At 47.3% G+C, this 26,035-nt stretch overlaps 1 protein-coding gene and 2 non-coding genes across 3 annotated transcripts; 2 read left to right on the top strand and 1 right to left on the bottom strand.

The window, feature by feature from the left end:
* Positions 1–1,802: 1,802 nt before the first annotated feature.
* Positions 1,803–24,562, top strand: Pfas (phosphoribosylformylglycinamidine synthase (FGAR amidotransferase)). The gene is made up of 28 exons (NM_001159519.1): positions 1,803–1,860; positions 6,391–6,567; positions 7,648–7,783; positions 8,425–8,530; positions 8,967–9,156; positions 9,284–9,389; positions 9,674–9,814; positions 9,894–10,018; positions 10,126–10,254; positions 12,219–12,350; positions 12,471–12,599; positions 15,932–16,005; positions 16,299–16,455; positions 16,636–16,697; positions 16,805–16,966; positions 17,225–17,347; positions 17,477–17,608; positions 17,853–18,083; positions 18,227–18,407; positions 18,495–18,578; positions 18,770–18,925; positions 19,104–19,223; positions 19,445–19,590; positions 19,688–19,895; positions 20,002–20,093; positions 20,178–20,292; positions 21,573–21,896; positions 21,990–24,562. Exons 2-28 carry the CDS (start codon positions 6,426–6,428, stop codon positions 22,298–22,300), a joined length of 4,014 nt encoding a protein of 1,337 aa, NP_001152991.1. The 5' UTR covers positions 1,803–1,860; positions 6,391–6,425; the 3' UTR covers positions 22,301–24,562.
* Gm25819 lies at positions 14,154–14,261 on the bottom strand. The gene has a single exon (XR_003949889.1). It is a non-coding gene; the product is annotated as a U6 spliceosomal RNA (small nuclear RNA).
* On the top strand, positions 19,585–19,689 carry Mir3062 (microRNA 3062). The gene has a single exon (NR_037222.1). It is a non-coding gene; the product is annotated as a microRNA 3062 (primary transcript).
* Positions 24,563–26,035: the final 1,473 nt, after the last annotated feature.

The raw sequence follows: 26,035 nt of genomic DNA, 5'->3' as shown, positions 1-26,035 counted from the left end.
GCACTGACTGCTCTTCCAGAGGTCCTGAGTTCAAATCCCAGCAACCACATGGTGGCTCACAATCACCTGAAATGAGATCTGTCTGAATATATGAAGTAAATAAATAATAATAAAATAAATAATAAAATAATAATACATAAAATAATAATAAATAACTAAATAATAATAAAATAAATAATAAAATAATAATACATAAAATAATAATAAATAACTAAATAATAATAATAAATAAAAAATAGAGCTGGAGAGATGGCTCAGTGATTCAGAGCACTGACTACTATCCCGAAGGTCCTGAGTTCAAATCCCAGCAAGTACAAGGTGGCTCACAACCACGGGTAATGAGATCTGACACCCTCTTCTGGAGTGTGTGCAGACACCTACAGTGTACTAACATATAATAAATAAATAAGTAAATCTTTAAAATACATATATGTATATGCACACATACTCTCATATCCATATATGCCACATATAGTCTCATAGCCTTTCTATGTATATAGAGATGAAGTCTTTACTTTCAGAAGACAGAGCAATATAAATAAATTTACCAGCTTAATAAAGAAAGGAGCTGCTGGAGAGATGGCTCAGCTGTTAAGAGCACTGACTGCTCTTCCAGAGGTCCTGAGTTCAATTCCCAGCACTCACATGGTGGCTCACAATCGTCTGTTATGAGATTTGATGCTCTCTTCTGGTGTGTCTGAAGAGAACAACACTGTACTCACATAAAATAAATAAATCTTGAATAAATAAAAGGAACCTAAATTTCATTTCCAAAATCTATTTAAACATTGTCTCTTGTTTCTTGCTGTTGCAGGTCTTAGGCTGGCTGTATTGTATTGCATAGGGTCTTTTAAAAGGCTGTTTTGTGAAGGGGGCAGTGGTTGCCCAGGCCTGTAATCCCAGTCTTGAGTCTCGGTGAGTTGGAGGCCATCCTGGTCTACAGGGCTAGTTCTGGGGCAGCCAAAGCTACACAAAGAATTTTCTTTCTTTTGTTTGTTTTGTTTTAAAAAGGGTTTTGGGGTACTTTGCCTAGATTTTACATTAGTCTGAGAATCTCAGACTGTTACATTCTATTAAGGTCAAAGTAACAGAAGTTCTAAATTAAATGACCTTGGAAAACCAATTTATCTTGCATAAACAAAGAAGGCAGAAGGGAGAAAAATACAGAGAGCCAAAACAGTTTTACACGTTAACTTTTTAAATGTAATTTAGGCTAGTGTACTGGATGGTTTTGTGTGTCAACTTGACAACAAGTTAAGAGTCACCTCCAGCCGTAAGGCACTTTCAGTGATCAATAAAATAACATTTTCTCAAGTGATATTTCAAATTCGAGGCGTCTTCTCTTTTTTGAATTTTGTTTTGTCTTTTTTTTTTTTTTAAGATTTATTTATTGTTATATGTAAGTACACTGTAGCTGTCTTCAGACACACCAGAAGAGGGCATCAGATCTCATTGCGGATGGTTGTGAGCCACCATGTGGTTGCTTGAACTCAGGACCTTTGGAAGAGCAGTCAGTGCTCTTACCTGCTGAGCCCTCACCAGCCCCTGTTTTGTCTTTTTGACAGAGGGTTTCTCTGTACATCCTTGGCTGGCCTCGAACTTGCTATGTGGACCAGACTAGTCTAGAATTCAAAGATACTCCTGTCTGCTCTGGCCTCCCAGTGCTGGGATTACAGGCTTGGACTTCTAAAAGAGATTCAGGTTTGTCACTCAAACAGCCCCAACCCACCGCGGGGAGCCTTGGCACCGCCCACAGCCGGCCCGCGCGAATCGCTTCTCCGGCGGTGGCGCTCTCTGATGACGTACAACGAGCGCGCGCCAAGGACTCGTGGGTCTCTGGCGCAAACTGGCGGGCTTCAGGTGAGTACAACCTACGCGTCCTTCCCTGAGTTCGCTTCCTGATGCGGTTCCATTGCTCACACATTCAAACCGAATCCAGGCCGCGTCGTTTTCCCCATTAGGGCGGGTTGGGTCCATCTGGATCCACATGCCTTGGGTAGAGCATCTGTTGGAGCGCGTGTTCTGCAGGCACTCGGTGTAGGTGGACGACCAGACTGAAATAGCCTCATCTCATGGTCTCATTCATCCATCCCTGAAATAGCCTCATCTCATGGTCTCATTCATCCATCCATTCATTCATTCATTCATTCATCCAACCATTCATTCATCAGAAAAATGTGAAGACCACCTGCTTTGTATCAGGCACCATACTAGTCGTTGGGAATACAGTGCCGAAATAAAACCCGGTTCCGATATTTCTGAAACTTACATTTCGCTGGGAATGATAGACGAAATAACTGCAGAGGGCTGCAGATGTAGCTCAGGGTCCTGGGTTCGAGTCTTACAACCTCATAAATCAGGTGTTGTGAAGAACACGAGAAATTACAGCACTCGAGGTTTTGGGAGTAGAAGGACTAGAAATTACCCTCAGTTATATAGCTATTTAGAGGTCAGCCTGAGCTAAATGAGACCCTGGGTGTTTCTCTGTGTAACCCTGGATGTCCTGGCCAGCCTTTAACTCAGAGAGATTCACCTGCCTCTGCCTCCTGGGATTAAAGGCATGTGCCACCTTTGCTTTTTTTTTTTTTTTAAAGGAGGACTGTATGGAGGCAGGGAACTGAGGTGTGATGGGAATAAAGGGTCTGTTCATTTAACAACTCGTGTGGTTGGTTGGTTGATTTTGTTTTTTTGAAACGGTCTCATTTTACAGCCCTGATTGACTTGCAACTCTATGTAAATCCTGAAATCCTGAGATTCACCTTCCTTTGCTGGGATTCAGAGCCCGTACCACCATGCCTAGCAGAGGCAAGTGTTTATTCATTAAGCCACCTCACCAGTGTAGAAGTCATGGTCTTTTCACTGTCTGTGGCAAATAGGATGTGGTTGTGCAGTAGTGGAATCAGACCATTGAAGAATTCGGTGCAATTGGGTGTGGTGATGCATGCCCCTAGGTAGGCTCCACATTAGAAGGCAGTGGCAAGAAGACTGATTTCCAGACCAGCCTGGGCTATATGATAACCTGACCTTTTCCTCATAAAACAACAGCAACAGAGAAAACAATACGCTGATCAGTCCAAATGAATGATAGTGGTGCCGTGGACTCAGGAGGTGATAGACCTGAAAAGGCAAGAGATTTAATGTATGTGTGGAAGTAGAGTTGTTATATGGAGAGTGATTATATGGAGAGATTGAGGGAAAAGAGTAGTTAAGGTTGGCGTCAGTCTTACTTTTTCTAGTTCTGTGGATTGAACGTCAGGCCTTGCACGTGCTAGGCAAGTGCTTTGTCACTGAATCCTATGCCTGTGCAAACAGTTGCAACTGTTTGGATGGAGTAGTGTTCCCTATAATAGAGAAGAGCAGAGGCATAGCCAATCTGCCTGACTGGGGGCACCAGCCATACTACAGTTACTGCCTACCTTCCAGCTCCCTTCCCATGAACTCTTCCTCTCAAAAGAACAAAAAGGGAAGAAGAAAGAGAAGTCTCTCAATAAGTCTAGGCTGTGGGGGCTGGAGAGATGGTTCAGTGGTTAAGAGCACTGACTGCTCTTCCAGAAGTCCTGAGTTCAATTCCCAGCAACCACATGGTGGCTCACAGCCATCTGTAATGAGATCAGATACCTTCTTCTGGGGTGTCTGAAGACAGCTACAGTGTACTCACATAAAAAATATATAAATACATCTTTAAAAAAAATAATAAGTCTTGGCTGGTCTCAAACTCACTGTGTAGCTGGGAATGGCATTGAGCTTAGGATCCCCCTGCCTCCACGTTCCATGTTCTGGGATTACAGGCATATGTGCCACTTTGCCCAGTTTATATGGTCCTGGGAATCAAACCAGCCCGGGGCTTCATGGATACTGGACAAATATTTTGCGTTAAATATTCAGCCCTTGTTGGCTATATTTATGACACCCTTATATGTAGGTGGGATGGTATTTAAATATACCAATCTGGAGTTTTAGAGATTCACTGTTGGGAAAAGTTATAGAATATTTTTGGCAAACATTAGTTTGAATGCTATCAAATTATTTTAAATTAACAGATGAATGTGGCGATTTCATTGGTTGGTTTTACTACGTAGACTTTAAAGCACAGGACTAGCTGAAACCACTTACTACAAAGGGAGAGAAATAAGGACAGAACCCTGGATACCTAACAGTTAGAAGCTGGGTAAGCTCGGATGACTCGGGATCAGCCAGGGAAAGACCTTCAGGAGGATGATGGTGTGCTTAGAGCCACGAGAGGAGGGTGAAGACGTAGAAAATTAATTGAATCTCGTGCTGCTGAGAGGGCTTATAAGAACAGTTAAGTAGCCTCTGGATTGACAGCTGCACAATACTGGTCTTGGATGGGATACCAAAAGAATTCAGTTTTGTTTTAAAAGTTTTTTATCAGGCCCATCACCTTAGCACACTAAGTATTCGCCTGTATCTGAGCTTCCCAAACACTTGAAGACAGAGAACAATCTGTGAAAGTTAGCTTTCTTCTTTCCATTAAGTGGGTTCTGGGAATCAAACTCAGATCACTAAGTTTGGTGGCAAGTGTCTACCTGCTGAACCATCCCACTGGCCTGTGGAGTAATTTGTGTGTGTGTGTGTGTGTGTGTGTGTGTGTGTGTGTGTGTGTGTACATACTGTGTAGCCTTGGCTGGTCTGGAGCTCACTGAATTGACCAGGCTTGCCTTGAATTCACAGAGATCCTCCTGCCTCTGCCTCCAGAGTGCTGGGATTAAAAGGGTGTGCCAGCATGCTCAGCAGCATTCAGTTTTGAATGAGTCGAGTTTGAGTCATACGAGAGGAAAAGTGAAGTAAAATTTCTTTCCCTCCTGCCTCCCCTGGAAGAGGCAGTGTACATCTGTGAGCCCGAGTGTGGGCTGATAGTTGAACGGATGGTGCAGATTAGAAGCCCTGAGCTCTGTGGGAGCTCTCTAGAAGGGAGGTGTCATGAGCACTGGGCAGGGAGAACATCCCAGAGTTTGGTGAGCAAAGGCATGTTCCTGCTGTGAAACAAGGGGTCAGAAATACGGATTTTATCGGGCTTTCCATATTTTGAAAGCAGTGACGCACAGTCTGTTACTCGCTGTCAGCAGCCAGGTCTAGTCCATTCTCATCCTCCAGGTGCCTCAGACAACTGCTGTGACAAAGTCCCATAGACGGTGCCACTCATTAACAACAGGACTTCTCATAGTTCTAGAGGTTGGATGGTTGAGGTCAGAGGACCACCATGGTCACGTTGGTGTCCAAGCATCCTTCCAAAGCAACCCAAGCAGCCACAAGAGTCCAACAGAGCAAAATCTTATCTGAGGGGACTAGTCAGGGACAACAGCGCAGACTCCAGAGCTGTGTCTTTAAACATTCATCTTAGAAAGTATTTAAGCAGATGACAGATTTTTATTACACTCAGCCACTACTGATCTATCATGGCTGATGTGACCCCGAACCAGAATTGCAGAGTTTTAAAGTCTGAAATCTACAAATATCTATGCCAGGTTATCCCACCAGTCAGGATTTAGGAACATGAATTTACGGAACACTTATCCTGTTCTCATTGGTTGGGCTATTCAACTGTGGCAGGGTGATGTGCCTAGCATTTATGTTTCAACTTGCCAACTAAGATGTCAGTTACCCAGGGAGGTATTGAGAACTTATTTTGACCCCTATTCAAAATGGAAGCTTTATTCAAAATGATTCCAGTTCGGTTCCTTCTTACAGTCATTTTCAGGTTTCACACTGCTGACCTTGTATCTGTGCATGGTAGAAGAGATCTAACTCTCCAGCTTCTTAGGACACTAATCCCATTCATGAGGGTATCGCCCTCATCACCCTAATACTCCTAAAGACCCCTGTTCAAACATTGTCATATTGGTAGCTAGTGCTTCAACACATGAATGTAGGCAGGGGATGAAAAATGTTCAGTTCATGACAGGTGACATTTATCCTAGGAAGTTCTTCCTATCAGGTTGGTGTTTCTGTCCCTTAGTGTTAGCCACACTGAGCTGAAATTGTGTGATCTCTTTGTTCTTGGTAGCATTCTTAAGACCTTGCCTGGTGCCAAAGGAAGTGCCTATACGCCTCCCTCCCACACTATGAGAGAGAGAGAGAGAGAGAGAGAGAGAGAGAGAGAGAGTGTGTGTGTGTGTGTGTGTGTGTGTGTGTGTGTGTGTGTTCGTTCATTCATGCCTGGAGGTTGTGCCCAGGGCTAAGAACATGTACTACTGATTCATCTCATCCCAGTCTGAAAAGCCTATATTTTGCAGGCTAAGTTAAGAATCACTGGGGTTACTCTTTCCTAGTTGCTGTTTTCCTGAACCCCCTGTAATACCCACCTCTGTATCTCCAGTGTCTGGGCTGTATGTGAAACTTAAAATCAACTAATGCTATTTTTTTTTTTAGGAGCCAAATTCTTTTCTAAAAGGTCATCTGCAGAAATGGCCCCTGTCCTTCACTTTTATGTCCGCCCCTCTGGCCATGAGGGGGCAGCATCTGGACGTGTTTTTCGGAGACTACAAGAGAAACTGCCAACACTTCAGAGTGTGGAGACTGAGCTGTGCTACAATGTACACTGGGCAGGTGAGGCCAGATGCTGGGTTTAAATTTTGTTTTGTTTTTTGGTGGGTTGTTTGACTCTGAGGATCATGTAGCCCAGAGTGGTCTGGAATTCTCTCTGTGACGGGGATGGCCTTGAACTCTTGATTCTGCTGCCTTTCCCTGAGTGCTAGACTTACTCTGGTGTATTAGCACATCCAGTGTCAGGCATTGGCTTTTTGTTTTTGATTTACTTCTTTATTACATTTTGTTTCTATTTTATTGTTAATTGAGTATATATGTATGGATTTGTATATGTGAGTGTGTATATGTGTGCAAGAGTTCAGAAGGCAGCTTTGGATCCCCTAAGGCTGGGCATAGACGTGGCCTTCTGATGTGGGGGTGGGAATTGATACTGGGTTTTCTGTAAGAGCGGATGGTGATATTAACCCCTGAGCCATCTCTTTAGCCTCCTGCTTTACTGATTTACTATTTTCCTTCCATGTGGCTTCCTGGGGATCGGACTCAGGTTGTCACACTTGACTACAGGTACATTGAGTACGTTTGTGTTTTACCTGAATGTTTGCTTACCGTGTGTACAAGGCCAGAAGAGGGCATGGATCCCCTGGAAGAATAGCCAGTTCTTTTAACTTCTGGGTCCATCTCAGCCCCCTAAAGTATTGGATTCTGTTTTTGTTGTTTGGCTTTTAACTTGAGGCAGATCTCTCCGTTGTAGTGCTGACTGCATGAAATGTAGTACTTGGAGCTTAAAATGTATCTCAGCACCAGGCACTGGTGGCGCATGCCTTTAATCCCAGCACTTGGGAGGCAGAGGCAGGCAGATTTCTGAGTTCAAGGCCAGCCTGGTCTACAGAGTGAGTTCCAGAACAGCAAGGGCTACACAGAGAAACCCTGTCTCAAAAAGAAAAAGAATCTCAGCCCCTAAGTATTGGATTCTGTTTTTGTTGTTTGGCTTTTAATTTGAGGCAGATCTCTCCGTTGTAGTACTAGGAGCTTGAAATGTAGACTAAGCTGGCCTAGAACCCAAAGAGATCCCCCTGCCCCTCTTTCCATTGGTTTCTTAAAAGGAGGTGATCTTGAGGTGCCCTTGTCTTGTCTCTGCAGCTGAGACCCTTCCATGGGCTGAGGAGATGAAGAAGTTGATGTGGCTGTTCGGCTGCCCTTTGGTGCGGGATGATGTTGCTCAGGAGCCCTGGCTTGTTCCTGGCTCCAACGATTTGTTGCTGGAGGTGGGACCCAGGTATGTGGCAGGTGCCCTGGGCAGCTTGTCCCCTCGTTCCCAGGCATGTCTCCCTTTCACACTCCCTACCCAACCTTCACCTCCATTTCTTTCACCTTTAGTCTTTGGCGATTTTTCTTTGTTCCATCCTTCTCTCTGCCTAGGAAGTCATACGAATATTTTCCCTGGGCGGGCAAATGTCCTGAAAGCTGAACTAGCTCCCAAGTGTACTCTAGAGCCAGCAGCTTACACTCGGAGAGCTTGAGTCTCCACTTCCGTGGCTTAGGGACTGACTGTAGGACTTAACGCATCTCAGTAAGCACTGTGCCATTGAACAGCTTTTCTTTTGTAACATGATGTGGCTAAGTTTCCCATACTGGGTTTCTGTATGGGTCTATGTACCTGAGTGCAGCGCCAATGGAGGCATCGGGGCCCCCTAGAACTAGAGTCTCAGGCAGGTGTGAGCCTGACATGGGTACAAGGAACCAAACTTGGAATTATTTCTCCATCTTCTGATTAATTTTTGAAAGCAGGTGTCCTTGGCATCCAGTCTGAAACCAGAGGCCAGTGGTGTGTTGGGTCGATAGCAGTGGGCAAGATCTACCTTCCCAACTGATTCTTGCCAAGGCCTTCAGATTATAACCATCTGACTCTTTCCTCAGGCTGAATTTCTCGACTCCAGCATCGACCAACATTGTTTCTGTGTGCCAGGCAGCCGGGCTGAGGGCTGTGGATCGGGTAGAGACCACCCGACGTTACCGACTTTCGGTAAGGTGTGGGCATTGTGGTAGGAGATCAAGAGGAGCGAGTGGGCCAGAGATTAGATCCTGAACTCGAGCAGAGTCATGGGAGAAGCAGGGGGAAAGCTCTTGGCTTTTGGCCTGTCCTGTATGCTTAGGAGGTTTGGTTGTTTGCTGCTTGAAGGTACCTGTGAAGGGAGAATCGGCCAGCCTGACTAACCAGACTTATCTGTGCATCCTTTTAGTCTGAACAAAGACGCTGCATGGGTCTGAGTGTGCATAGCTCAGTGGTGGGAATTCACCTCCTATATACAAACCCTGGCCTTGATCTCTGCACTAGAACAGAAAAGTGGTGCAATGTGGTAGTAGTGAGGTGAATAGCTTGGAGGTCCAGAGCGAGTCCTTTTTCTCTTTTCTTCAGCCTTGTCTTTTGTTTTCTTATGACTGGATCTTCCCAACACCAGTTTACCGACCACCCTACAGCTGAAATGGAAGCCATCTCTCTGGCCGCCTTGCACGACCGGATGACAGAGCAGCACTACCCTGACCCCATCCAGAGCTTCTCTCCTCAGAGCATTCCAGCCCCACTCAAGGGCTCCATCGACATACTAGCTGAGGGTCGGCCTGCCCTGGAGAAGGCCAACCAGGAGCTAGGTGAGCAGGAGTCTGTGCAGGAGGAGGGGAGGGTGGGAAGGGCCTGACATAGTTCAGTGGGATTACTGAGACATGGACTATGGTGGCCCGGAGCATGTTGTCAGCTTTTCTAGGGTTTGTCTCCTAGGTTTGGCTCTTGACTCCTGGGACCTCGATTTCTATACCAAGCGCTTTCAAGAGCTGCAGCGGAACCCCAGTACAGTGGAGGTCTTTGACTTGGCTCAGTCCAATAGGTGAGGAGGAATACCGCTGTCTGCTGCTGCCTTGGCCCTTGCAGTCAGAAGGGATACCACAAGGGCTCTCCCTGCATTCCTGAGGGTCTGGCTTCCTTACCCTTCTGGGAGTCTACTGCTAAACCTTGCTTTTACCTTACTTTGCTTCTGGACAAGCCGCAGTGGCAGACTATGGGATGACTTTCTATCTTAATATGAGTTGGCTGTGATGCTGCTGAGAGCTGTTGGGAAGATGCAGCACTGAGGTGACCATGTACCTCCCCCTCCCCATGTCACTCCTGCAGTGAGCACAGCCGACATTGGTTCTTCAAGGGCCAGCTCCATGTGGATGGGAAGAAGCTAGCGCATTCCCTCTTTGAATCCATCATGAGCACTCAGGCATCCTCCAACCCTAACAATGTCCTCAAGTTCTGTGACAACAGCAGGTTGGCTATGCCCTGGGCTGAGGGGATCTTGGGGGGGGGGGGGGGCGGGAAACAGGGTGTAGAGTGACTGTGTCTACAGTGCAATCCAGGGGAAGAAAGTCAAATTCCTGCGGCCGGAGGACTCTACCCGCCCAAGCTGCTTCCAGCAACAGCAGGGGCTTAGACATGTTGTCTTCACAGCAGAGACACATAACTTCCCCACAGGTGAGTTAGGGCCCAGGCCTCGGGGCTGAACCGAAATTGTTTTCACTTCATAGAGGGTATTGGGAGTGGTTTTATCTCTGTGTTACTTCCTTTCTTTTTCTTTGCAGGAGTGGCCCCCTTCAGCGGTGCAACCACAGGCACGGGTGGCCGCATCAGAGACGTCCAGTGCACAGGCCGTGGGGCCCACGTGGTAGCTGGCACTGCTGGCTATTGCTTTGGAAACCTGCACATCCCAGGTTCTATCTTTTTCTTCCCTACCCACCAGGTTCCCTTCCAGGTTCTCTGCCCTGACAGGCACCAGCACTTACAGCTCTTAGGTGTAAGGGTCACCTGGGTATCTTTTCTCAGGAGGGAGAGCTTCAGAGTAGCCACCGTGCTGACTGTGAACACGCACAATAGAAGAGGGGAAGTTGGAAGTTGCCAGCCTGGACTTTCTTTAGAAACCAGCATTCACTTAGAAAGGAAACATGAGGGCTGGAGAGATGGCTCAGTGGTAAGAGCACTGACTGCTCTTCCAGAGGTCCCGAGTTCAAATCCTAACAACCACATGGTGGCTCACAACCACCTGTAATGATACCTGATGCCCTCTTCTGGTGTGTTGGAAGACAGCTACAGTGTACTTATTTATAATAATAAATCTTTTAAAAAAGAAAGAAAGAAAGGAAACATGAGACTAGGGTATCTTATGATCAATGCTTGCCCACCAAATCCAGTTTCTTAGAAAACCTTAAGAGACTAAGGGGCTGTACGTGACAAATCATTTAAATAAACCTTTTAAAAAAAATTTCCCGAGGAGATAAAACATACACATCTGTTCTCTTCACAACAGACCAAAGTATGGATACTACCATAGTCGAACTTGGTTAACTGTTTTTTACTGAGTTATACATACGGAGTATGGGTGAGGGTTGTTGACAGGAACAGAAATGGTCAGAGACAGCTGCATTGGCAAGGCCCACCCCAGCATGGGTGACATGAGTGACAAAAGCTAGGGAACTGGAGCACACGGCACAGCCCGCAGGCAGCTCAGCGGCTCTGCTCTAACCCTCTTCCAGCAGCTCCTCGGGTTTCTGCTGTTCCTAGGCAGCTGGTCTGGCCTTAAAGGCTTTAACTTGGCTGAGTTAGTATTCAAGGGCATCTCCATATTTATTGATTACTCTATTGGAGTGGGGCCTAGTGAATTTGGTCAGTTTCAGGGACTTTCTGAAGCTGACTTCAGTTGTTTATCTTCCTACTTAGCATCTCTTAGGGATGGAAGAGGAAACTTACACAGTGGGCTGGAGAGATGGCTTCGAAATGTGCTGGTCTCGCAGGGACTTAAGTTTGGTTCCCAGGTCCCTTGTTGGTTGGTTTGTTCACAGGTCCCTGTGCGACTCTACCCCTAGGTGGGGATCTAATCCATCTGGTTTCTACAGGCACTCACACATATCCAAATCATTTTAGAAAATGATAAAAAAAAATCTTTTTTAACAAAGAAGGGGTGCTGTGCATGGTGGCACACATCTTTAATCCCAGCACTCAGGAAGCAGAGACAGATGGATCTCTTGAGTTCAAGCCAGTCATCTATAGAGTGAGTTCCAAAACAGCCAAGGCTGCACAGAGAAACCATGTCTTGGAAACAAAAGCGGGGCTGGAAGGATAGCTTAGCAGTTAAAATTATCTACTGCTCATATAAAGCCCCGAGTTTGATTCCCAGCACCCATGATAGGTGGCCAACACACATACAACATACAAGTGCCTTTGTGGGGGGCACTTAAGCAGTCTGATTTTAGGCTGAGTGGTAGAGTTCTTTCTTAGCATGTACAAGCATGTACAAGGCTCTGATGGATAACTAGAATCACTAAAGGATTTAAAAGTATCCTGTGTGGTGGCACAAGATTTTAGTCCCAGCACTGAAGAAGCATGGGTATCTATGTGGGTTCCAGGCCAGCAAGGGTACATAATGAGACTCTGTCTCAAAAAAAAAATCAAAGTCATCATGAGCAAGGAAAGGCAGAGTTTGGAGATGGGAATCAAACCACCAGGCTGGCCTCAATTGCTCAGTGTCTTTGAAGATGTGTCCTCCAGCTTCCGCTTTTTTTCCTCTTAGTCTCTTAGTGCTGGGGATCGAGCCCACTCCCCTGGGTGTGCTAGACACATGCTGAACTACTGAGCCGCCTCTCCAGCTCAGAGTCGAGTGAATCTTATCTTTCTATCTCAGATTATAATCTGCCCTGGGAGGACCCAAGCTTCCAGTATCCTGGGAACTTTGCCAGGCCTTTGGAGGTTGCTATTGAGGCCAGCAATGGAGCATCTGACTATGGCAACAAGTTTGGAGAGCCAGTGCTGGCTGGTGAGCCTTAGAGCGTACAAGAATAACTGATGGATCCGAGGGATTGTGGTTGTGGTGGGACCCAGGGACCATGGTGTTAAAAACACTGTGGGACTTAACCTCTTTCCACTTCCACACTAGGATTTGCCCGCTCTTTGGGTCTCCAGCTTCCAGATGGTCAGAGACGTGAGTGGATCAAGCCCATCATGTTCAGTGGCGGCATTGGGTCCATGGAAGCCAAACATGTAGGCAAAAAGCCCCCAGAGCCAGGTAAGAGCCACCACCCTTGTCTGCATCCAACCAGCTTCCTCTCTAACATTGGGCAGCCACAGGAAGGAAACTGAAGGCATAGCAGGGGGTCGTTTCTGTTCTTCTGGCTCCTATTCTGCCTACAACAGGTTGTCAAGACAGGATAGTGTTTTGTTAGATGGGCACTCTCTGTCTTTGTAGTCTTTATCTCTTCCTAGTGTACTTGTGTATATTATATAGCAGGGACCCTCACCCCTATCTCTGTGTTAAGCCATTGAAGCCAGCATTTATATCTAGTTCCTGCTTTATGCTCGGGACTTTTATCTGCTGGCTCGATTAAATAGAACAAACATTTATTGAGTGCCTTCCAGTTGTATGGTGGGCAATATGTTCAGGGCTGTTATCAAAGTCCCAGACCAGCTGGATGGCTCACTTGCTAAGCCTGATAACCTGAGTTCAGTGTCTGAAACTCATGGTGGAAGGAGAAAACTGACAACTGACAGTTGTCCTCTGACCTCCATATAGGTACCATAGTGTGCTGGTGTCTGCCCGCTTAAGAATTAAGAACACTCAGGTGGTGGTGCACGCCTTTAATTCAGCACTTAGGAGTCAAAGACAGTCAGATCTCTGTGAGTTTGAGGCCAGCCTGGTCTACAGAGTGAGTTTTAGGACAGCCAGGGATGTACAGAGAAACCTAGTCTCTAGGGCTACATGGAGAAACCCAGTCTTGAAAAAAAAAATCATTAAAAAAAAAAAATTAAGAAAAAGAAAGGGTTGGAGAGCTGGCTTCAAGCTTAAGTACATTAATGCTCTTGGAGAGGACCTATATTCAATCCCCACAACACTCCATGGTGGGTCACAACCATCTACAGTTGTAGGGGATGTGTGGTCTACAGGTACACATGGTGCACATGTGTATTTGTAAGCAAATACTTCTATACATACATACATACAAAACATGAGAACTAAGTCTCTAAAAGAGAAAATGTCTAGATCCAGTTGATTGACTAGGTGGCTTGGTGGGGTGTGGCTCAAGCCCTAAAAGGATTGACAGGAAATAAAGCTTAGTTGGTAGGGAGCATGACTAACGTGACAAAAGCCTTGGGTTTGGTCCTCGAACCTCATAAACCTGGGGTTGTAGTACTTGACTGTAATCCTAGCACTCTGGAGTTGGAAGGTCAGACATTCAAGGTCATTCTTTGCTTTGTATTGAGTTTGAGGCCAGCCTGTGCTATCTAGGAGCGTGTCAGATATACACGCACATACCTCCAAAGGTGAGGTTAGGGAGGGAAAACTACTTCCTGTAGCTCCAGACCCCATGCCTCCAGCACACACATTGCTCAATTCCTTAGTTACTTTTGGTCCTCCCTGGGGTGTTTTCCTTTTTAAAAAACAAGACAAAACAAAATACATACATATCTTTTCTTAATATTTTTATTACTTTTATTTTCTGAGATTCTAATAGAATTAATCATTTCTCCCTTCCCTTTCCTCCTTCCAAACCCTCTCATATACCCTTCTTTGCTTTCTTTCAAATTTGTGCCCTCTTTATCATTAACTGTTGTTACATACGTGTGTGTGTGTGTGTGTGTGTGTGTGTGTGTGTATCATTCTTGTTCAGGGGACATGCTAATCTTTTTTGTATTTTTCCAATTTTAGAATATGTGCTTCCAAAATCAGCACTTTTTCTTTTCTTTTTTTTTTTTTTGTTTTATTGAACTCACTTTGTAGACCAGGCTGGCCTCAAACTCAAGAGATCTGCCTGCCTCTGCCTCCCAAGTGCTGGGATTAAAGGCGTGCACCATCTGTGCCACCATTGCCTGGCCCTTTTTTTTTTTTTTCTTAAGATCTCACTATGTAGCCTTGGCTGTAACTCCTAGGATTCTCTATGCAGACCAAGTTGGCCTAGAACTCACAGACATCATACCTGCCTCTGCCTCCGTAGTGTTGGAATTAAAGGCATGTGCCACATCTGACTCTGTGTGTGTGTCTTAATTTAAAAATGTGTGTATATATGTGCACATGGGTGTTCATAGGAGCTAGAGATGCCATTGGATCTCCTGGCGCTAGAGTTACAGGTGATTATGAGCTGCCTAACGTGAATTAACCAAAGTCAGGTCCTTGAGAAGAGTATTATGAGATAAGCCACCTGCAGTGGTGGGCATGCTGGGTAGTAGAGCACCTTCCTGGCATGTGGAATGCCTTGGGGTCAGTGTCCAGCTGCACACACCAGGTCAATTGACTATAGATATGTGGGCTCGTTTCTGAATGAGCAGTTCTATCTATTCAATTGATTTCTATCTTCCCTTAATGTGGGCCACCATTTAACCCACACCTTAATTTTAGTACTGTACTATATTTATTACTGAAGCAATGTAGTAAGTTCTAGGAGCAGAAAGAGCTGAGAATGTGGCTCAGTGGTGGAGTGCTTGACATACACAAAGCTTTGGGTCTGGACCCTGTACCACAAGTTAATGCAGAAAGTAGGGTTTGTGTTTTGTTCTTATTCACGATGGTTGTATAGGCTGGAGATGGCTCTGCAGTTAAGGGTGTGTACTGCTTTTGCAGAGGACCCAAGTTTGCTGCCTTGCATCCACATTACGAGGCTCATGACTGCCTGCAAGTCCAGCTCCAGGCATCTGACATCTTCTGGCTTCTATGGGCTCCTGTATTCACATGCACGGGCACACACATCAATATATAAATAAAGATAAATCCTTTATTGATAATTAAAAGAGATTATTTTGATTGGTTTAAGCTATGTTTATACTTATATTCATGTTGAAGTTGAATCTACAGGTAAGATATGGGGAATATGCCATCCTAGGTAGCCTTGCAACCTATCTGTAAAGGTCTTGTATTATTTCTTATATTTGCTAAAACAGCTAATTCAGTGTTTACTACTGTATATAGATGATTTTATACATGTGAATAAAACTGTAGGGTACATTTCTCAACATATGTTTTCCCCATTAGAGAATAGATGTGTTGGTAATTTTTAAAAACTTATTTATTTTTACTTGAGGCGTATGACTGTTTTGCTGCATGTGGGTACTATGAGTGTGCAGTGCTCACAAAGGCCAGCAGAGGGTATCATAGCCTCTGGAACTGGAGTTAGAAGCAGTTATGTGTTGTGGACACCCCCACCCCCACCCCCCATAGGTGCTGAGAACTGAATACAGGTCTTCTGAAAGAGCAGCCAGTGTTCTTAAGCCCTGCGGCCTCTCCTCAGCCCTGTGGCACTATAGTTTTTATTATTGTCCCAGTGTCTTCCTCGGGCTATGTGCTTGCTCTCCCTTCTGCTCAGTGGACTGTGTAGCTTCTGGTTCTGGTTCAACCTTCCTTCCTTGCAGGCATGGAGGTTGTAAAGGTTGGAGGTCCTGTTTATAGGATTGGAGTTGGGGGTGGAGCTGCTTCGTCTGTGCAGGTGAGTGAGTAAGAATTGTGGCTCAGTGGTTAAGAGCACTGACTCCTCTTCCAGAGGTCCTGAGTTCAATTTGGTGGCTCACAACCATCTGTAATGGGATCTGATGCTCTCTTCTGGTGTGTCTGAAGAGAGTGACAATGTACTCACATGAAATAAATATACATTAATTTTTTTGTTTTTTTAAAAAAAAAAAAGGCAGCCACCTTTCCTATGACTGGGCCCCACTGTGGGGCACTAGTGCTGGTGGAGCTTCCAGGCCTATCTAGGATGAGCTGTACCCTGTGCCCCCTCAGGTCCAGGGAGACAACACCAGTGACCTGGACTTTGGAGCTGTGCAACGGGGAGACCCGGAAATGGAGCAAAAGATGAATCGTGTGATCCGGGCTTGTGTGGAGGCCCCAGGAGGAAACCCCATCTGCAGCCTCCATGACCAGGGTGCTGGTGGCAATGGTGAGGGGGAGTGGTCAGGCCAAGGGACTCAGTCTGCTTGGTCTTGGACAGACTTGCTTTAGGGAGAAGCAGTAAGGGGAAAGCACAGGATTTTAGGCACTATGGAGGCCGGGACTCCTTTTGTTTTCCTGGGGCTGACCATGACTAGATTGCTACCTCTCCCTGCCATTCTCTCAAAAGGCAATGTCCTAAAGGAGCTGAGTGACCCAGAAGGAGCCATCATTTACACCAGCCGCTTCCAGGTGCGTAGGTCTCATCCCTGAAGCCTGGCTGTCCCCTCCCCCAACAACACTGTGAGGTGAGGCAGTGCTCACTGGCCCGCCCTTTTCTCCCCTACATATCTGTACAGCTAGGTGACCCAACCTTGAATGCACTGGAAATCTGGGGGGCTGAGTACCAGGAGTCAAATGCACTACTGCTTAGGCCCTCTGACCGGGACTTCCTGAGTCGTGCCAGTGCCCGGGAACGCTGCCCAGCTTGTTTTGTGGGCACAATCACTGGAGACAAGAGAGTAAGTTGGCACCAGCAACCTGGAGCAGATGCTAGAGGCAGGCTTGGGCCACCTGGGTACACAACTTGGGGTGAAAGGTCGAGGGAGACCCAATGGAAAGTGAGCGTAAGAGGAGATGGGAACAGTTAGGGTTGGCAGAGAGGAGGAGCTCCCCAAAAAGGCCATACAGGGTGGGAACATTTCTCCTGTTCTCTAGGCTCGTTCCCTGCCGGTGTTGACGTTTTCATTTCCTTTGGGGGCTGTCCCTGGGGTCCACAGATTGTACTAGTGGATGATCGTGAATGCCTAGTAGGAAAAACTGGTCAGGGAGATGCACCCCTGACACCTCCAACCCCTGTAGACCTGGACCTTGACTGGGTGCTGGGAAAGATGCCTCAGAAGGTATGTGAGCCGGGCAGGGGAGTGTGTTGTGCAGTGGTCTTTCTGGCACGTTAATTTCCCCTTGCCTTTGTTTGTCACCGGTGTGCCCTGCCCTTCCCAGGTGCTTACGTTTGGCCTCTTCCATTTCAGGAGTTCTTCCTCCAGAGGAAACCCCCTGTGCTGCAGCCTTTGGCTTTGCCCCCAGAACTGAGTGTGCGACAGGCTCTGAACCGGGTCCTAAGGCTGCCTGCTGTGGCCAGCAAACGCTACCTCACCAACAAGGTCATCCTTGTACCCCACTTGGCTGCTTTAGCCTTCTGCACTGTTCCCTGTCATTCATCCTGGCTCTCTCCCACTGGGGTTTCCTAGGCTCTGGGAATGAAGGGGTTGGGGGCGGAGCATCCCCAGTGGCTGACTCTCCCTGCTACCCACCTTCGGTATGTTCTTACTTTCAGTTCAGAGGATACCCACCCCTCTGCTGACCCTTGCCTTCTTCTCTGTTGCCAATTGCTTCTGTGTTCCATAGGTGGATCGCTCTGTGGGTGGCCTTGTTGCCCAACAGCAGTGTGTCGGACCCCTGCAGACTCCTCTGGCTGATGTGGCTGTTGTAGCACTGAGCCACCAGGAGTGCATAGGGGCTGCCACAGCCCTGGGAGAGCAGCCAGTCAAGAGCCTGCTGGACCCCAAGGCTGCTGCCAGGCTTGCTGTGTCTGAGGCCCTCACCAACCTGGTGTTTGCTCTGGTCACCGACCTCCGAGTGAGTCCTCCGTGGCTTTTGTCCTGCAGTTCTGGGCCTCTGCATCCATCAGTCGCTCTCCCTCTTTCCCATTGCTTTTGGCACATAAGCTCCCAGGCCTTCTGCGTCTCTCTTCCTCTCCAATGCATCCCCACTGTTCCTAGGATGTGAAGTGCAGTGGGAACTGGATGTGGGCAGCCAAGCTCCCAGGTGAGGGTGCAGCGCTGGCTGATGCCTGTGAGGCTATGGTGGCAGTGATGGCAGCACTGGGTGTGGCAGTAGATGGTGGCAAAGACTCCCTCAGCATGGCTGCCCGGGTCGGCACTGAGACGGTGCAGGCTCCTGGTAAGGATGAGGCCCTTGTGAGAGGGAAGAAGGACCTGTGGGCCTGGGCTGCTACCTCACTTGGTCTTATTTCTCTTTGCTCGGTAGGGTCACTGGTCATTTCAGCATATGCTGTCTGTCCAGACATCACAGCCACTGTGACCCCAGACCTCAAACATCCTGGTGGGAAAGGTATGGCTCCGTCCCCCTTGTCCTTGTGGTTCTGTTCTGAGCTTGCTCCTTGCTTTGAGGTCTACTTTATGAGTCCTGGTCCCCCTTGTCTCAGCCCTGAGGTGCACTGCTTTTTAGGGCTGGAAATTGGTAGTGTCCTACTGTGTACTGTGAGTGCTGTCTTGAGCTGCCGTCCCACTTTGCTTTCTTAGGTCATTTGCTTTATGTGCCTTTGAGCCCCGGGCAGCACCGGCTGGGAGGAACGGCTCTAGCCCAGTGTTTCTCCCAGCTTGGGGAGCACCCTCCTGATCTAGACCTTCCCGAGAACCTTGTGCGTGCCTTTCATATCACCCAGGGGCTGCTGAAAGGTGAGCGTGGCCCTGGTACGTGGGGGCGGGGGGGGGGGGGTGAACAAGTGAGTGATGTGCCTTCAGGCCAAACCCTTCTCTCCCGTGAGTGCCCGCCTTCTCACACTCCCTGGCTCTCTAGATGCTCTGGAGCCTTAGGCTTGCCCTGAGATGGCTGAATTTTTCCTTGTTCCTCCAGAATGCCGTCTTTGCTCAGGCCATGATGTCAGCGATGGGGGGCTTGTCACCTGCCTTCTAGAGATGGCCTTTGCTGGGAACTGTGGGATAGAGGTAGATGTACCTGCCCCTGGGATCCATGGTGAGTTGCTTGGGCTGTCTCCTCTACTTGTAGATTTTCTGGTATAAAGAATGTGGTATCTCTGACCCTATCTCCTGAGTCTTGGCTGAATCCTCCATTTCTATCTTCATGTTCTGAACTTTGGCCGTCTACGACCTCTCATAGTCCCTGGTGCATCTTCCATGAGCTCCTCCTCCAGAACCCATCTCACCCGAGTCATCCGGACTCACCCCTTTTTCCAGCATTGCCTGTGCTGTTTGCGGAAGAGCCCGGTCTGGTGTTGGAGGTACAGGAGGCAGATGTGGCCGGAGTACGGCAGAGGTACGAGAGTGCTGGCCTACGGTGTCTGGAACTGGGCCACACAGGCGAGGCTGGACCCCAGGCCATGGTGAGGAAGCCAGGGAGAATGTAGTGTTACCGTGAGCCTGTCAGCAAATACCACTCACGGGGACACACTTTCTCCTTCATGGGTCTCCCCACTGCAGGCCCGAATATCAGTGAATAAGGCTGTGGTAGTAGAGGAGCCTGTTGGGGAGTTAAGAGCCCTCTGGGAGGAAACAAGTTTCCAGCTGGACCTACTGCAGGCAGAGCCACGCTGTGTGATAGAGGAGAAACAGGGCCTGAAGGAGCGGACAGGGCCCAGCTACTACCTGCCGCCCACCTTTCCTGTGGCCTCTGTGCCCTGTAAACCTGGTAAGGGAGCGTGCACAGAGGCTGGGGTACTTGGATCTGCCCTTGGGAAGGCATCTGGGGTTTTAGAGTGGATAGGTAGCATTCTGCTCAGAGACACATCTTCCAGGTGGACCCGTCCCTCGAGTTGCCATCTTGCGAGAAGAGGGCAGCAATGGAGACCGAGAAATGGCTGATGCCTTTCACTTGGCAGGCTTTGAGGTAAGCCTGGTACCTAACAGAGCTGGAGATCTTGATCTTGTCTTGGCTATAAGTCTTCTAACGGTTTCCTCCCTGTCGTATTAGGTGTGGGATGTGACCATGCAAGATCTCTGCTCTGGGGCCATCAGGTTGGACACATTCCGTGGTGTGGCCTTTGTGGGCGGCTTCAGCTACGCAGACGTCCTGGGCTCTGCTAAAGGTCAGTGTGCAGTCTGGATCTGCCATTTCCACATTCCCTGCTAAAATGTCTTCGGCTGCTTCTGCCCAGACTGCAGCCAACTTGTTGCCCTCACAAGTCAGGCAGAGTGCTCTGTTTCAAGACCAGAGGCCAGCAGGAGGATGGCTGGCTTTCCTGAGCTGTACAAGCCTAGAAGGCATGCCTCATCTGAACAGTTGACTGCTCTTCAACTTGATCAGGTTGTCCTGTTCTGTGGAAAGATGGTTCAGCACAACTAGATCAAGGGAGGGCAAAGGATCAGGCTTTTTGTGCGTGAAGTCTTTTCCCTTTTTTAATGAGATACAGTTTTGTGAAGCTGCTCAAACTCAAAAGGTAGCCATCTTACTTTAGCCTTTTTTTTTAAAAGATTAATTAATTTATTTTATGTATATGAGTACACTGTCGATATCTTCAGACACACCAGAAGAGGGCATCAGACCCCATTACAGATGGTGGTGAGCCACCATGTGGTTGCTGGGATTTGAACTCAGGACCTCTGGAAGAGCAGTCAGTGCTCTTAACTGCTGTACTGTTGAGGCTTAGATAACTACATAGCATTAAAAAAATATATTTTTGCTTAGCATAGAGAAATTCATGGGCCGGGCGCATGCCTTTAATCTCAGCACTTGAGAGGTGGATTTCTGAGTTTGAGGCCAACCTGGTCTAAAAAGTGAGTTCAGGACAGCCAGGAGGGCTATGCAGAGAAACCCTGTCTCAAAAAAAAAAAAAAAAAAAGAGAGAGAGAGATTCATGGATCCTGTCAGGCTATCTGATTAAAGCAGATCAGGCTGTTTCTTTCCTCAAGGCTGTCCCAGGGTCTGAAGAGACCGATTTAGAATAGAGGGCTGTCATGTCATTCCCTTCACGCCCTGCTTTTGCTTTCTCCGGCTTTTTTTTTTTTAGATAGATTTATTTATTTATTAGATTTATTAATTTATTATATATATGTACACTGTACCTGTCTTCAGATCTCATTATGGATGGTTGTGAGCCATCATGTGGTTGCTGGGATTTGAACTCAGAACCTTTGGAAGAGCAGTCAGTGCTCTTAACCACTGAGCCATCCCTCCAGCCCCTTTATTATTATATCTATCTTCAGATGCACCAGATGAGCGCCTCAGATTTCATTACAGATAGTTGTGGTTTTGGGAATTTGAACTCAGGACCTTCGGAAGAACAGTCAGTGCTCTTAACCACTGAGCCATCATCTCTCCAGCCCTTTCTCAGGCCTTTTCTCACTCTGGCTTAACTGTTCTTCCTAGGTTGGGCAGCTGCGGTGACCTTTAATCCACAGGCCAGGGAAGAGCTGGGCCGATTCCGAAGGCGGCCGGACACCTTCAGCCTGGGCGTGTGTAATGGCTGTCAGCTGCTGGCTCTTCTGGGCTGGGTGGGAAGTGATCCCAGTGAAGAGCAAGCTGAGCCAGGCCAGGACTCCCAGCCAACACAGCCGGGCCTCCTGCTCCGCCACAATCTGTCTGGGCGGTTCGAGTCCCGATGGGCCACCGTACGTGTGGAGCCGGGGCCAGCCCTGATGCTCCGAGGGATGGAAGGCTCTGTGCTGCCCGTGTGGAGTGCTCACGGGGAAGGTCAGGCTGGGAAGGCAGGGGAGGGTTTGCAAGCTGGGGCTGGGGCTGGGCCTGAAGGAACTTGGCCTTCACTCTCTTCTCCTTCACTTCCAGGCTACATGGCATTTTCTTCTCCTGAACTCCAAGCCAAGATCGAGGCCAAGGGCCTGGTTCCTCTGCACTGGGCAGACGATGATGGGAACCCCACAGAGCAGTACCCTCTGAACCCCAATGGATCTCCAGGGGGCATAGCTGGTATCTGTTCCCAAGATGGCCGACACCTGGCACTCATGCCGCACCCTGAGCGGGCTGTAAGGCTTTGGCAGTGGGCATGGCGACCCTCTCCCTTTGATGTTCTTCCCACCTCCCCGTGGCTGCAGCTCTTCATCAATGCTAGGAACTGGACCCAGGAGGACAGCTGCTGAGGAGGCCGCATGACCACCCTGGCCCACAGCTCACCCTTTGACTCCGTTGCCTTCTTTCCCCATTGCTTTCAGGAGTATCCCATGTGATTTCCAAAAGCATCTTAGCAAGAACCAAAATGCTGGGATGACCTCAGCTGCATTGCTCATTTTAGCCTTGCCCCTGCAAGAGCTGCTTTCAGCTCTTGAGTTTAACATGGATCTTCAGCAAGCGGCTCAGGCTCCGAGGACAGCTGACAGGCAGAGGGGTGGGCAGAGATTTACTGGCAGCCCTCCCGGGATCATCGCCTTGTGATCCTTCATTCTCTTGGTTAGAGCTCTGAGTGAGCTCTCACATCCTCGTTTTCTTTGGCTTTGTGAGATCGGCTTTCAGTCTATAGCCCAGGCTGGCCCTAAACTCAGAATTCTTTTGCGTTACCCCGGGTGAGTTGCCAAGGCGCTTGGCATTGGCTTAGGGTCTAGGAATAATGTACATCAGTCCCTCCCAGCCTCTGCCCAGCTGAAAAGAGCAGCTTTCCGGATCCCTTTTCAGACATGCACTGCTAGTTGTTAGGAATCATTGCTTCTGTCCATGCTCAAGGCGCTGACCTGTGCCTATCTCAGATCACATTCCTGATTCTTGCTTCTCTTAATTTAGCAGCCACCTTACAGTAGTTGATACCTTCCTTCTTAGAGCAGAGAGCCCTGGAGCTTGTTTTTTGTTGTTTTGGCTTTTCAAGACAGGGTTGGGTTTTTGTTTTTGTTTTTGTTTTTTGGGTTTTTTTGTTTTGTTTTGTTTTTATGTGTGTATAGCCCTGGCTGTCCTGGAACTTATGTTGTAGACCGGCTGGCCTCGCACTCAGAGATCCATCTGAGTGCTGGGGTTAAGGCATGTGCGACTACTGCCTGGCCATTCATTTTTCTTCTTGTTGCTTGATCAGTAGTGGTGCCTGACATTGGTACTGACCTAATGGAGTTTGTAGTCTTTTTTTTTTTTTTTTTTTTTTTTTTTTGGTTTGGTTTGGTTTCAGGCAAGGTCTCTCTGTGTAGCCCTGGCTGTCCTGGAACTCACTTTGTAGACCAGGCTGGCCTCGAACTCAGAAATCCACCTGCCTCTGCCTCCCGAGTGCTGGGATTAAAGGCATGCGCCACCACGCCCGGCTTGTTTGTAGTCTTAATAGGATTGAAATAATAATAGCTCCTTAGCTTGTACTGCCAACCTAAATAGGTGCTGGGTAACTTATGTGTCTATCATAAAGATTAAGGTATTTGAGAGGTGTTTCCCAGTTAACAAAGCAAAGTTTAGTGATAAACTGTCTATGATTGGTTCCAACTTAAAATGAACAGCAAGGCGCCCTACCCACCCAGCTACATCTGCCTGTGAAGATCCTGCAGTCACAGATCACGTCTTGGTAGTAGCTGTTGTACCGACAGCCACCTTCATCATCCGTTGCTTCCTACTTACTTGTACGGTAGACTCGGGTAGCCCCCTAAGAAGCTCGATGTCATGATTAAAGGAGTTTCCTTATAAAAACAGACTAGCATGTTGGATTTCTAAATATTTCAGGGTTTGGGGGAATGCAGAACACTTGTGCTTCTGCAGAAGTAGCACCCCAAGAAGGTACTAATGGTGAATAGGTGTTAAGCTGCAGGTTGTATGTCCATCTGAGTATTAGAACACTTGCCTAGTATCTGTGTTTCCTGAGTTTGATTCCCGTCCAGCACCACCAAAGGAAGATATTTGGAGATGGGAAGTCAGATCTTTCTCCGTTTTGCATTGCAAAGTAACTTTTCCTAACTAGAGTGATTCTAAGGATTTTGTTTGTATTTTCGAGACCCATATGATGTTCTGGCTGGCTTTGAACTCATAGCTGAGAGTAATCTTGAAATCCTGGTCTTCTACCAAGTGCTGTGTTCTGACCTAAGTACCATTTTGGACATGTGAACATTCCCTTTGATGCTGTGGAAGAATATATATTTTGCTTATGGTGGTACATGCCTTTTATCCCAACACTTAGGAGATAGGGGCAGGTGGATCTTTGTAAGTTCAAGGCCAGCCTAGTGAGTTCCAGGCTAGTCAGGACACTGTCTCAAATTTATATATTTAAAGTATTTATGAAAGTATTTTTGTAAGCCTGAGTAGGCAAGATGGCTTAGTGCAGAAGTTTTCAACCTTCCTAATGCTGTAACCCTGTAATACAGTTCCTCATGTTATTGTGGGCACAACCATAAAGTTTTGGTTGCTATTTTATAACTGTAGTTTTGCTGCTATTAAAAATCATAATGTAAATGTCTGTTTTCCGATGGCCTTAGACCCCAAGAGGATCGTGACCCACAGGTTGAGAACCGCTGGCTTAGTGGGTGGGGGTATTTGCTATCAAGCTTAATGCTTTGAGTTCAGCCCCTGGAACTCACGTGGTGACAGGGAAGAACCAACTCTGCAGTTGTGATGGCTTACTTGATGCGCCATGGCACATGCGCACAAGCACACACACCTGTTAGCACACATGTAGACAGGTGTGTGGTACTTGATGCGCCATGGCACATGTGCACAAGCACACACCTGTTAGCACACATGTAGACAGGTGTGGTGGTACTTGATGCGCCATGGCACATGCGCACAAGCACACACACCTGTTAGCACACATGTAGACAGGTGTGTGGTACTTGATGCGCCATGGCACATGCGCACAAGCACACACACCTGTTAGCACACATGTAGACAGGTGTGTGGTACATTCCTTTAGTCATATAAACCACTCAGTGATACTTTAGTCTTCGTTAATGGAAAATTTCCAATAAATGGAAAAAGATGCCAAGTGGTCCAATGGAAGTGTGTTGTGCGTGCAAGGGCCGATGAGTCATTCCTGGTCTTGCGTTCACCTTTTAAGACTTACTTTACACTTGTGTGGTTTGCCTGTATTTGTGTGTGCCTGGTATCAGAAGAGGCCTTCAGATCCCCTAGATCTGGAGTTATCAATGGTTGCAGAATTGAAACCAGGTCCTCTGAAAGAACAAGTGCTCTCAACAGCCGAGCCATCTCTCCAGATTTACACCTGAATCTTTAAACACCCTTTACAATAGCATCTAAACCTCTTAAGCAAGTCCTGTCCTCGTTTCACCTCTAACAGATTTTTAAACAAATCCTTGGTTATATACAAGGCTGTCACAGCAGCACAGAGACCTCGGCCCAAATCACCATTGTGATCCCACCTTAAAGTGAATTCCAGGACAGCCAGGGTTACACAGAGAAACCCTGTCTCAGAAAAACCAAAACCAAACAAAAACCCAATGCTTTAATCAAAGATATGTCTCCCAAGCAGTGTAAACTCCACAGTCCCAGGAACTCTGTCCTAACAGTGTCAGTAAGTCTATGTGGAATAAATAAGTAGATATAAAAGTTGATTTATTTTTCCCAGGTACCTTCTCTGTGTAGCCCTGGCTGTCCTATAGTTGCTCTGTAGATAAAAGGTGTGTGCCGCCACCACCCAGCTCGCATAGATTTTTGTTGTTTTGTTTTTTTAAGTATTTGTCCTTGGGGCTGGAGAGATTGTTGCAGGAAATATCTTTTAAAAAAAAAAAAAAAAAAAAAAAAAAAGAACGTCACATTCCTGTGCTTGTGCCTTTGGGGTCTGGCCAGCTATGCACTGGCAAGCAATGGCCAACCTGTTTTTAATCTCATGGAGACTCTTGACCCAGAACTCCACAATCTCTCCACCCAGCTTGTTAGGTTCTCACTGGTGGGTCACTACCACACCA

Source organism: Mus musculus, chromosome 11 (assembly GCF_000001635.26).
Source record: "Mus musculus strain C57BL/6J chromosome 11, GRCm38.p6 C57BL/6J".
Lineage (NCBI taxonomy): Eukaryota > Metazoa > Chordata > Mammalia > Rodentia > Muridae > Mus > Mus musculus.
The sequence above is the reverse complement of the archived record's forward strand: the minus strand, read 5'-3'. Positions and strand labels throughout refer to the sequence as shown.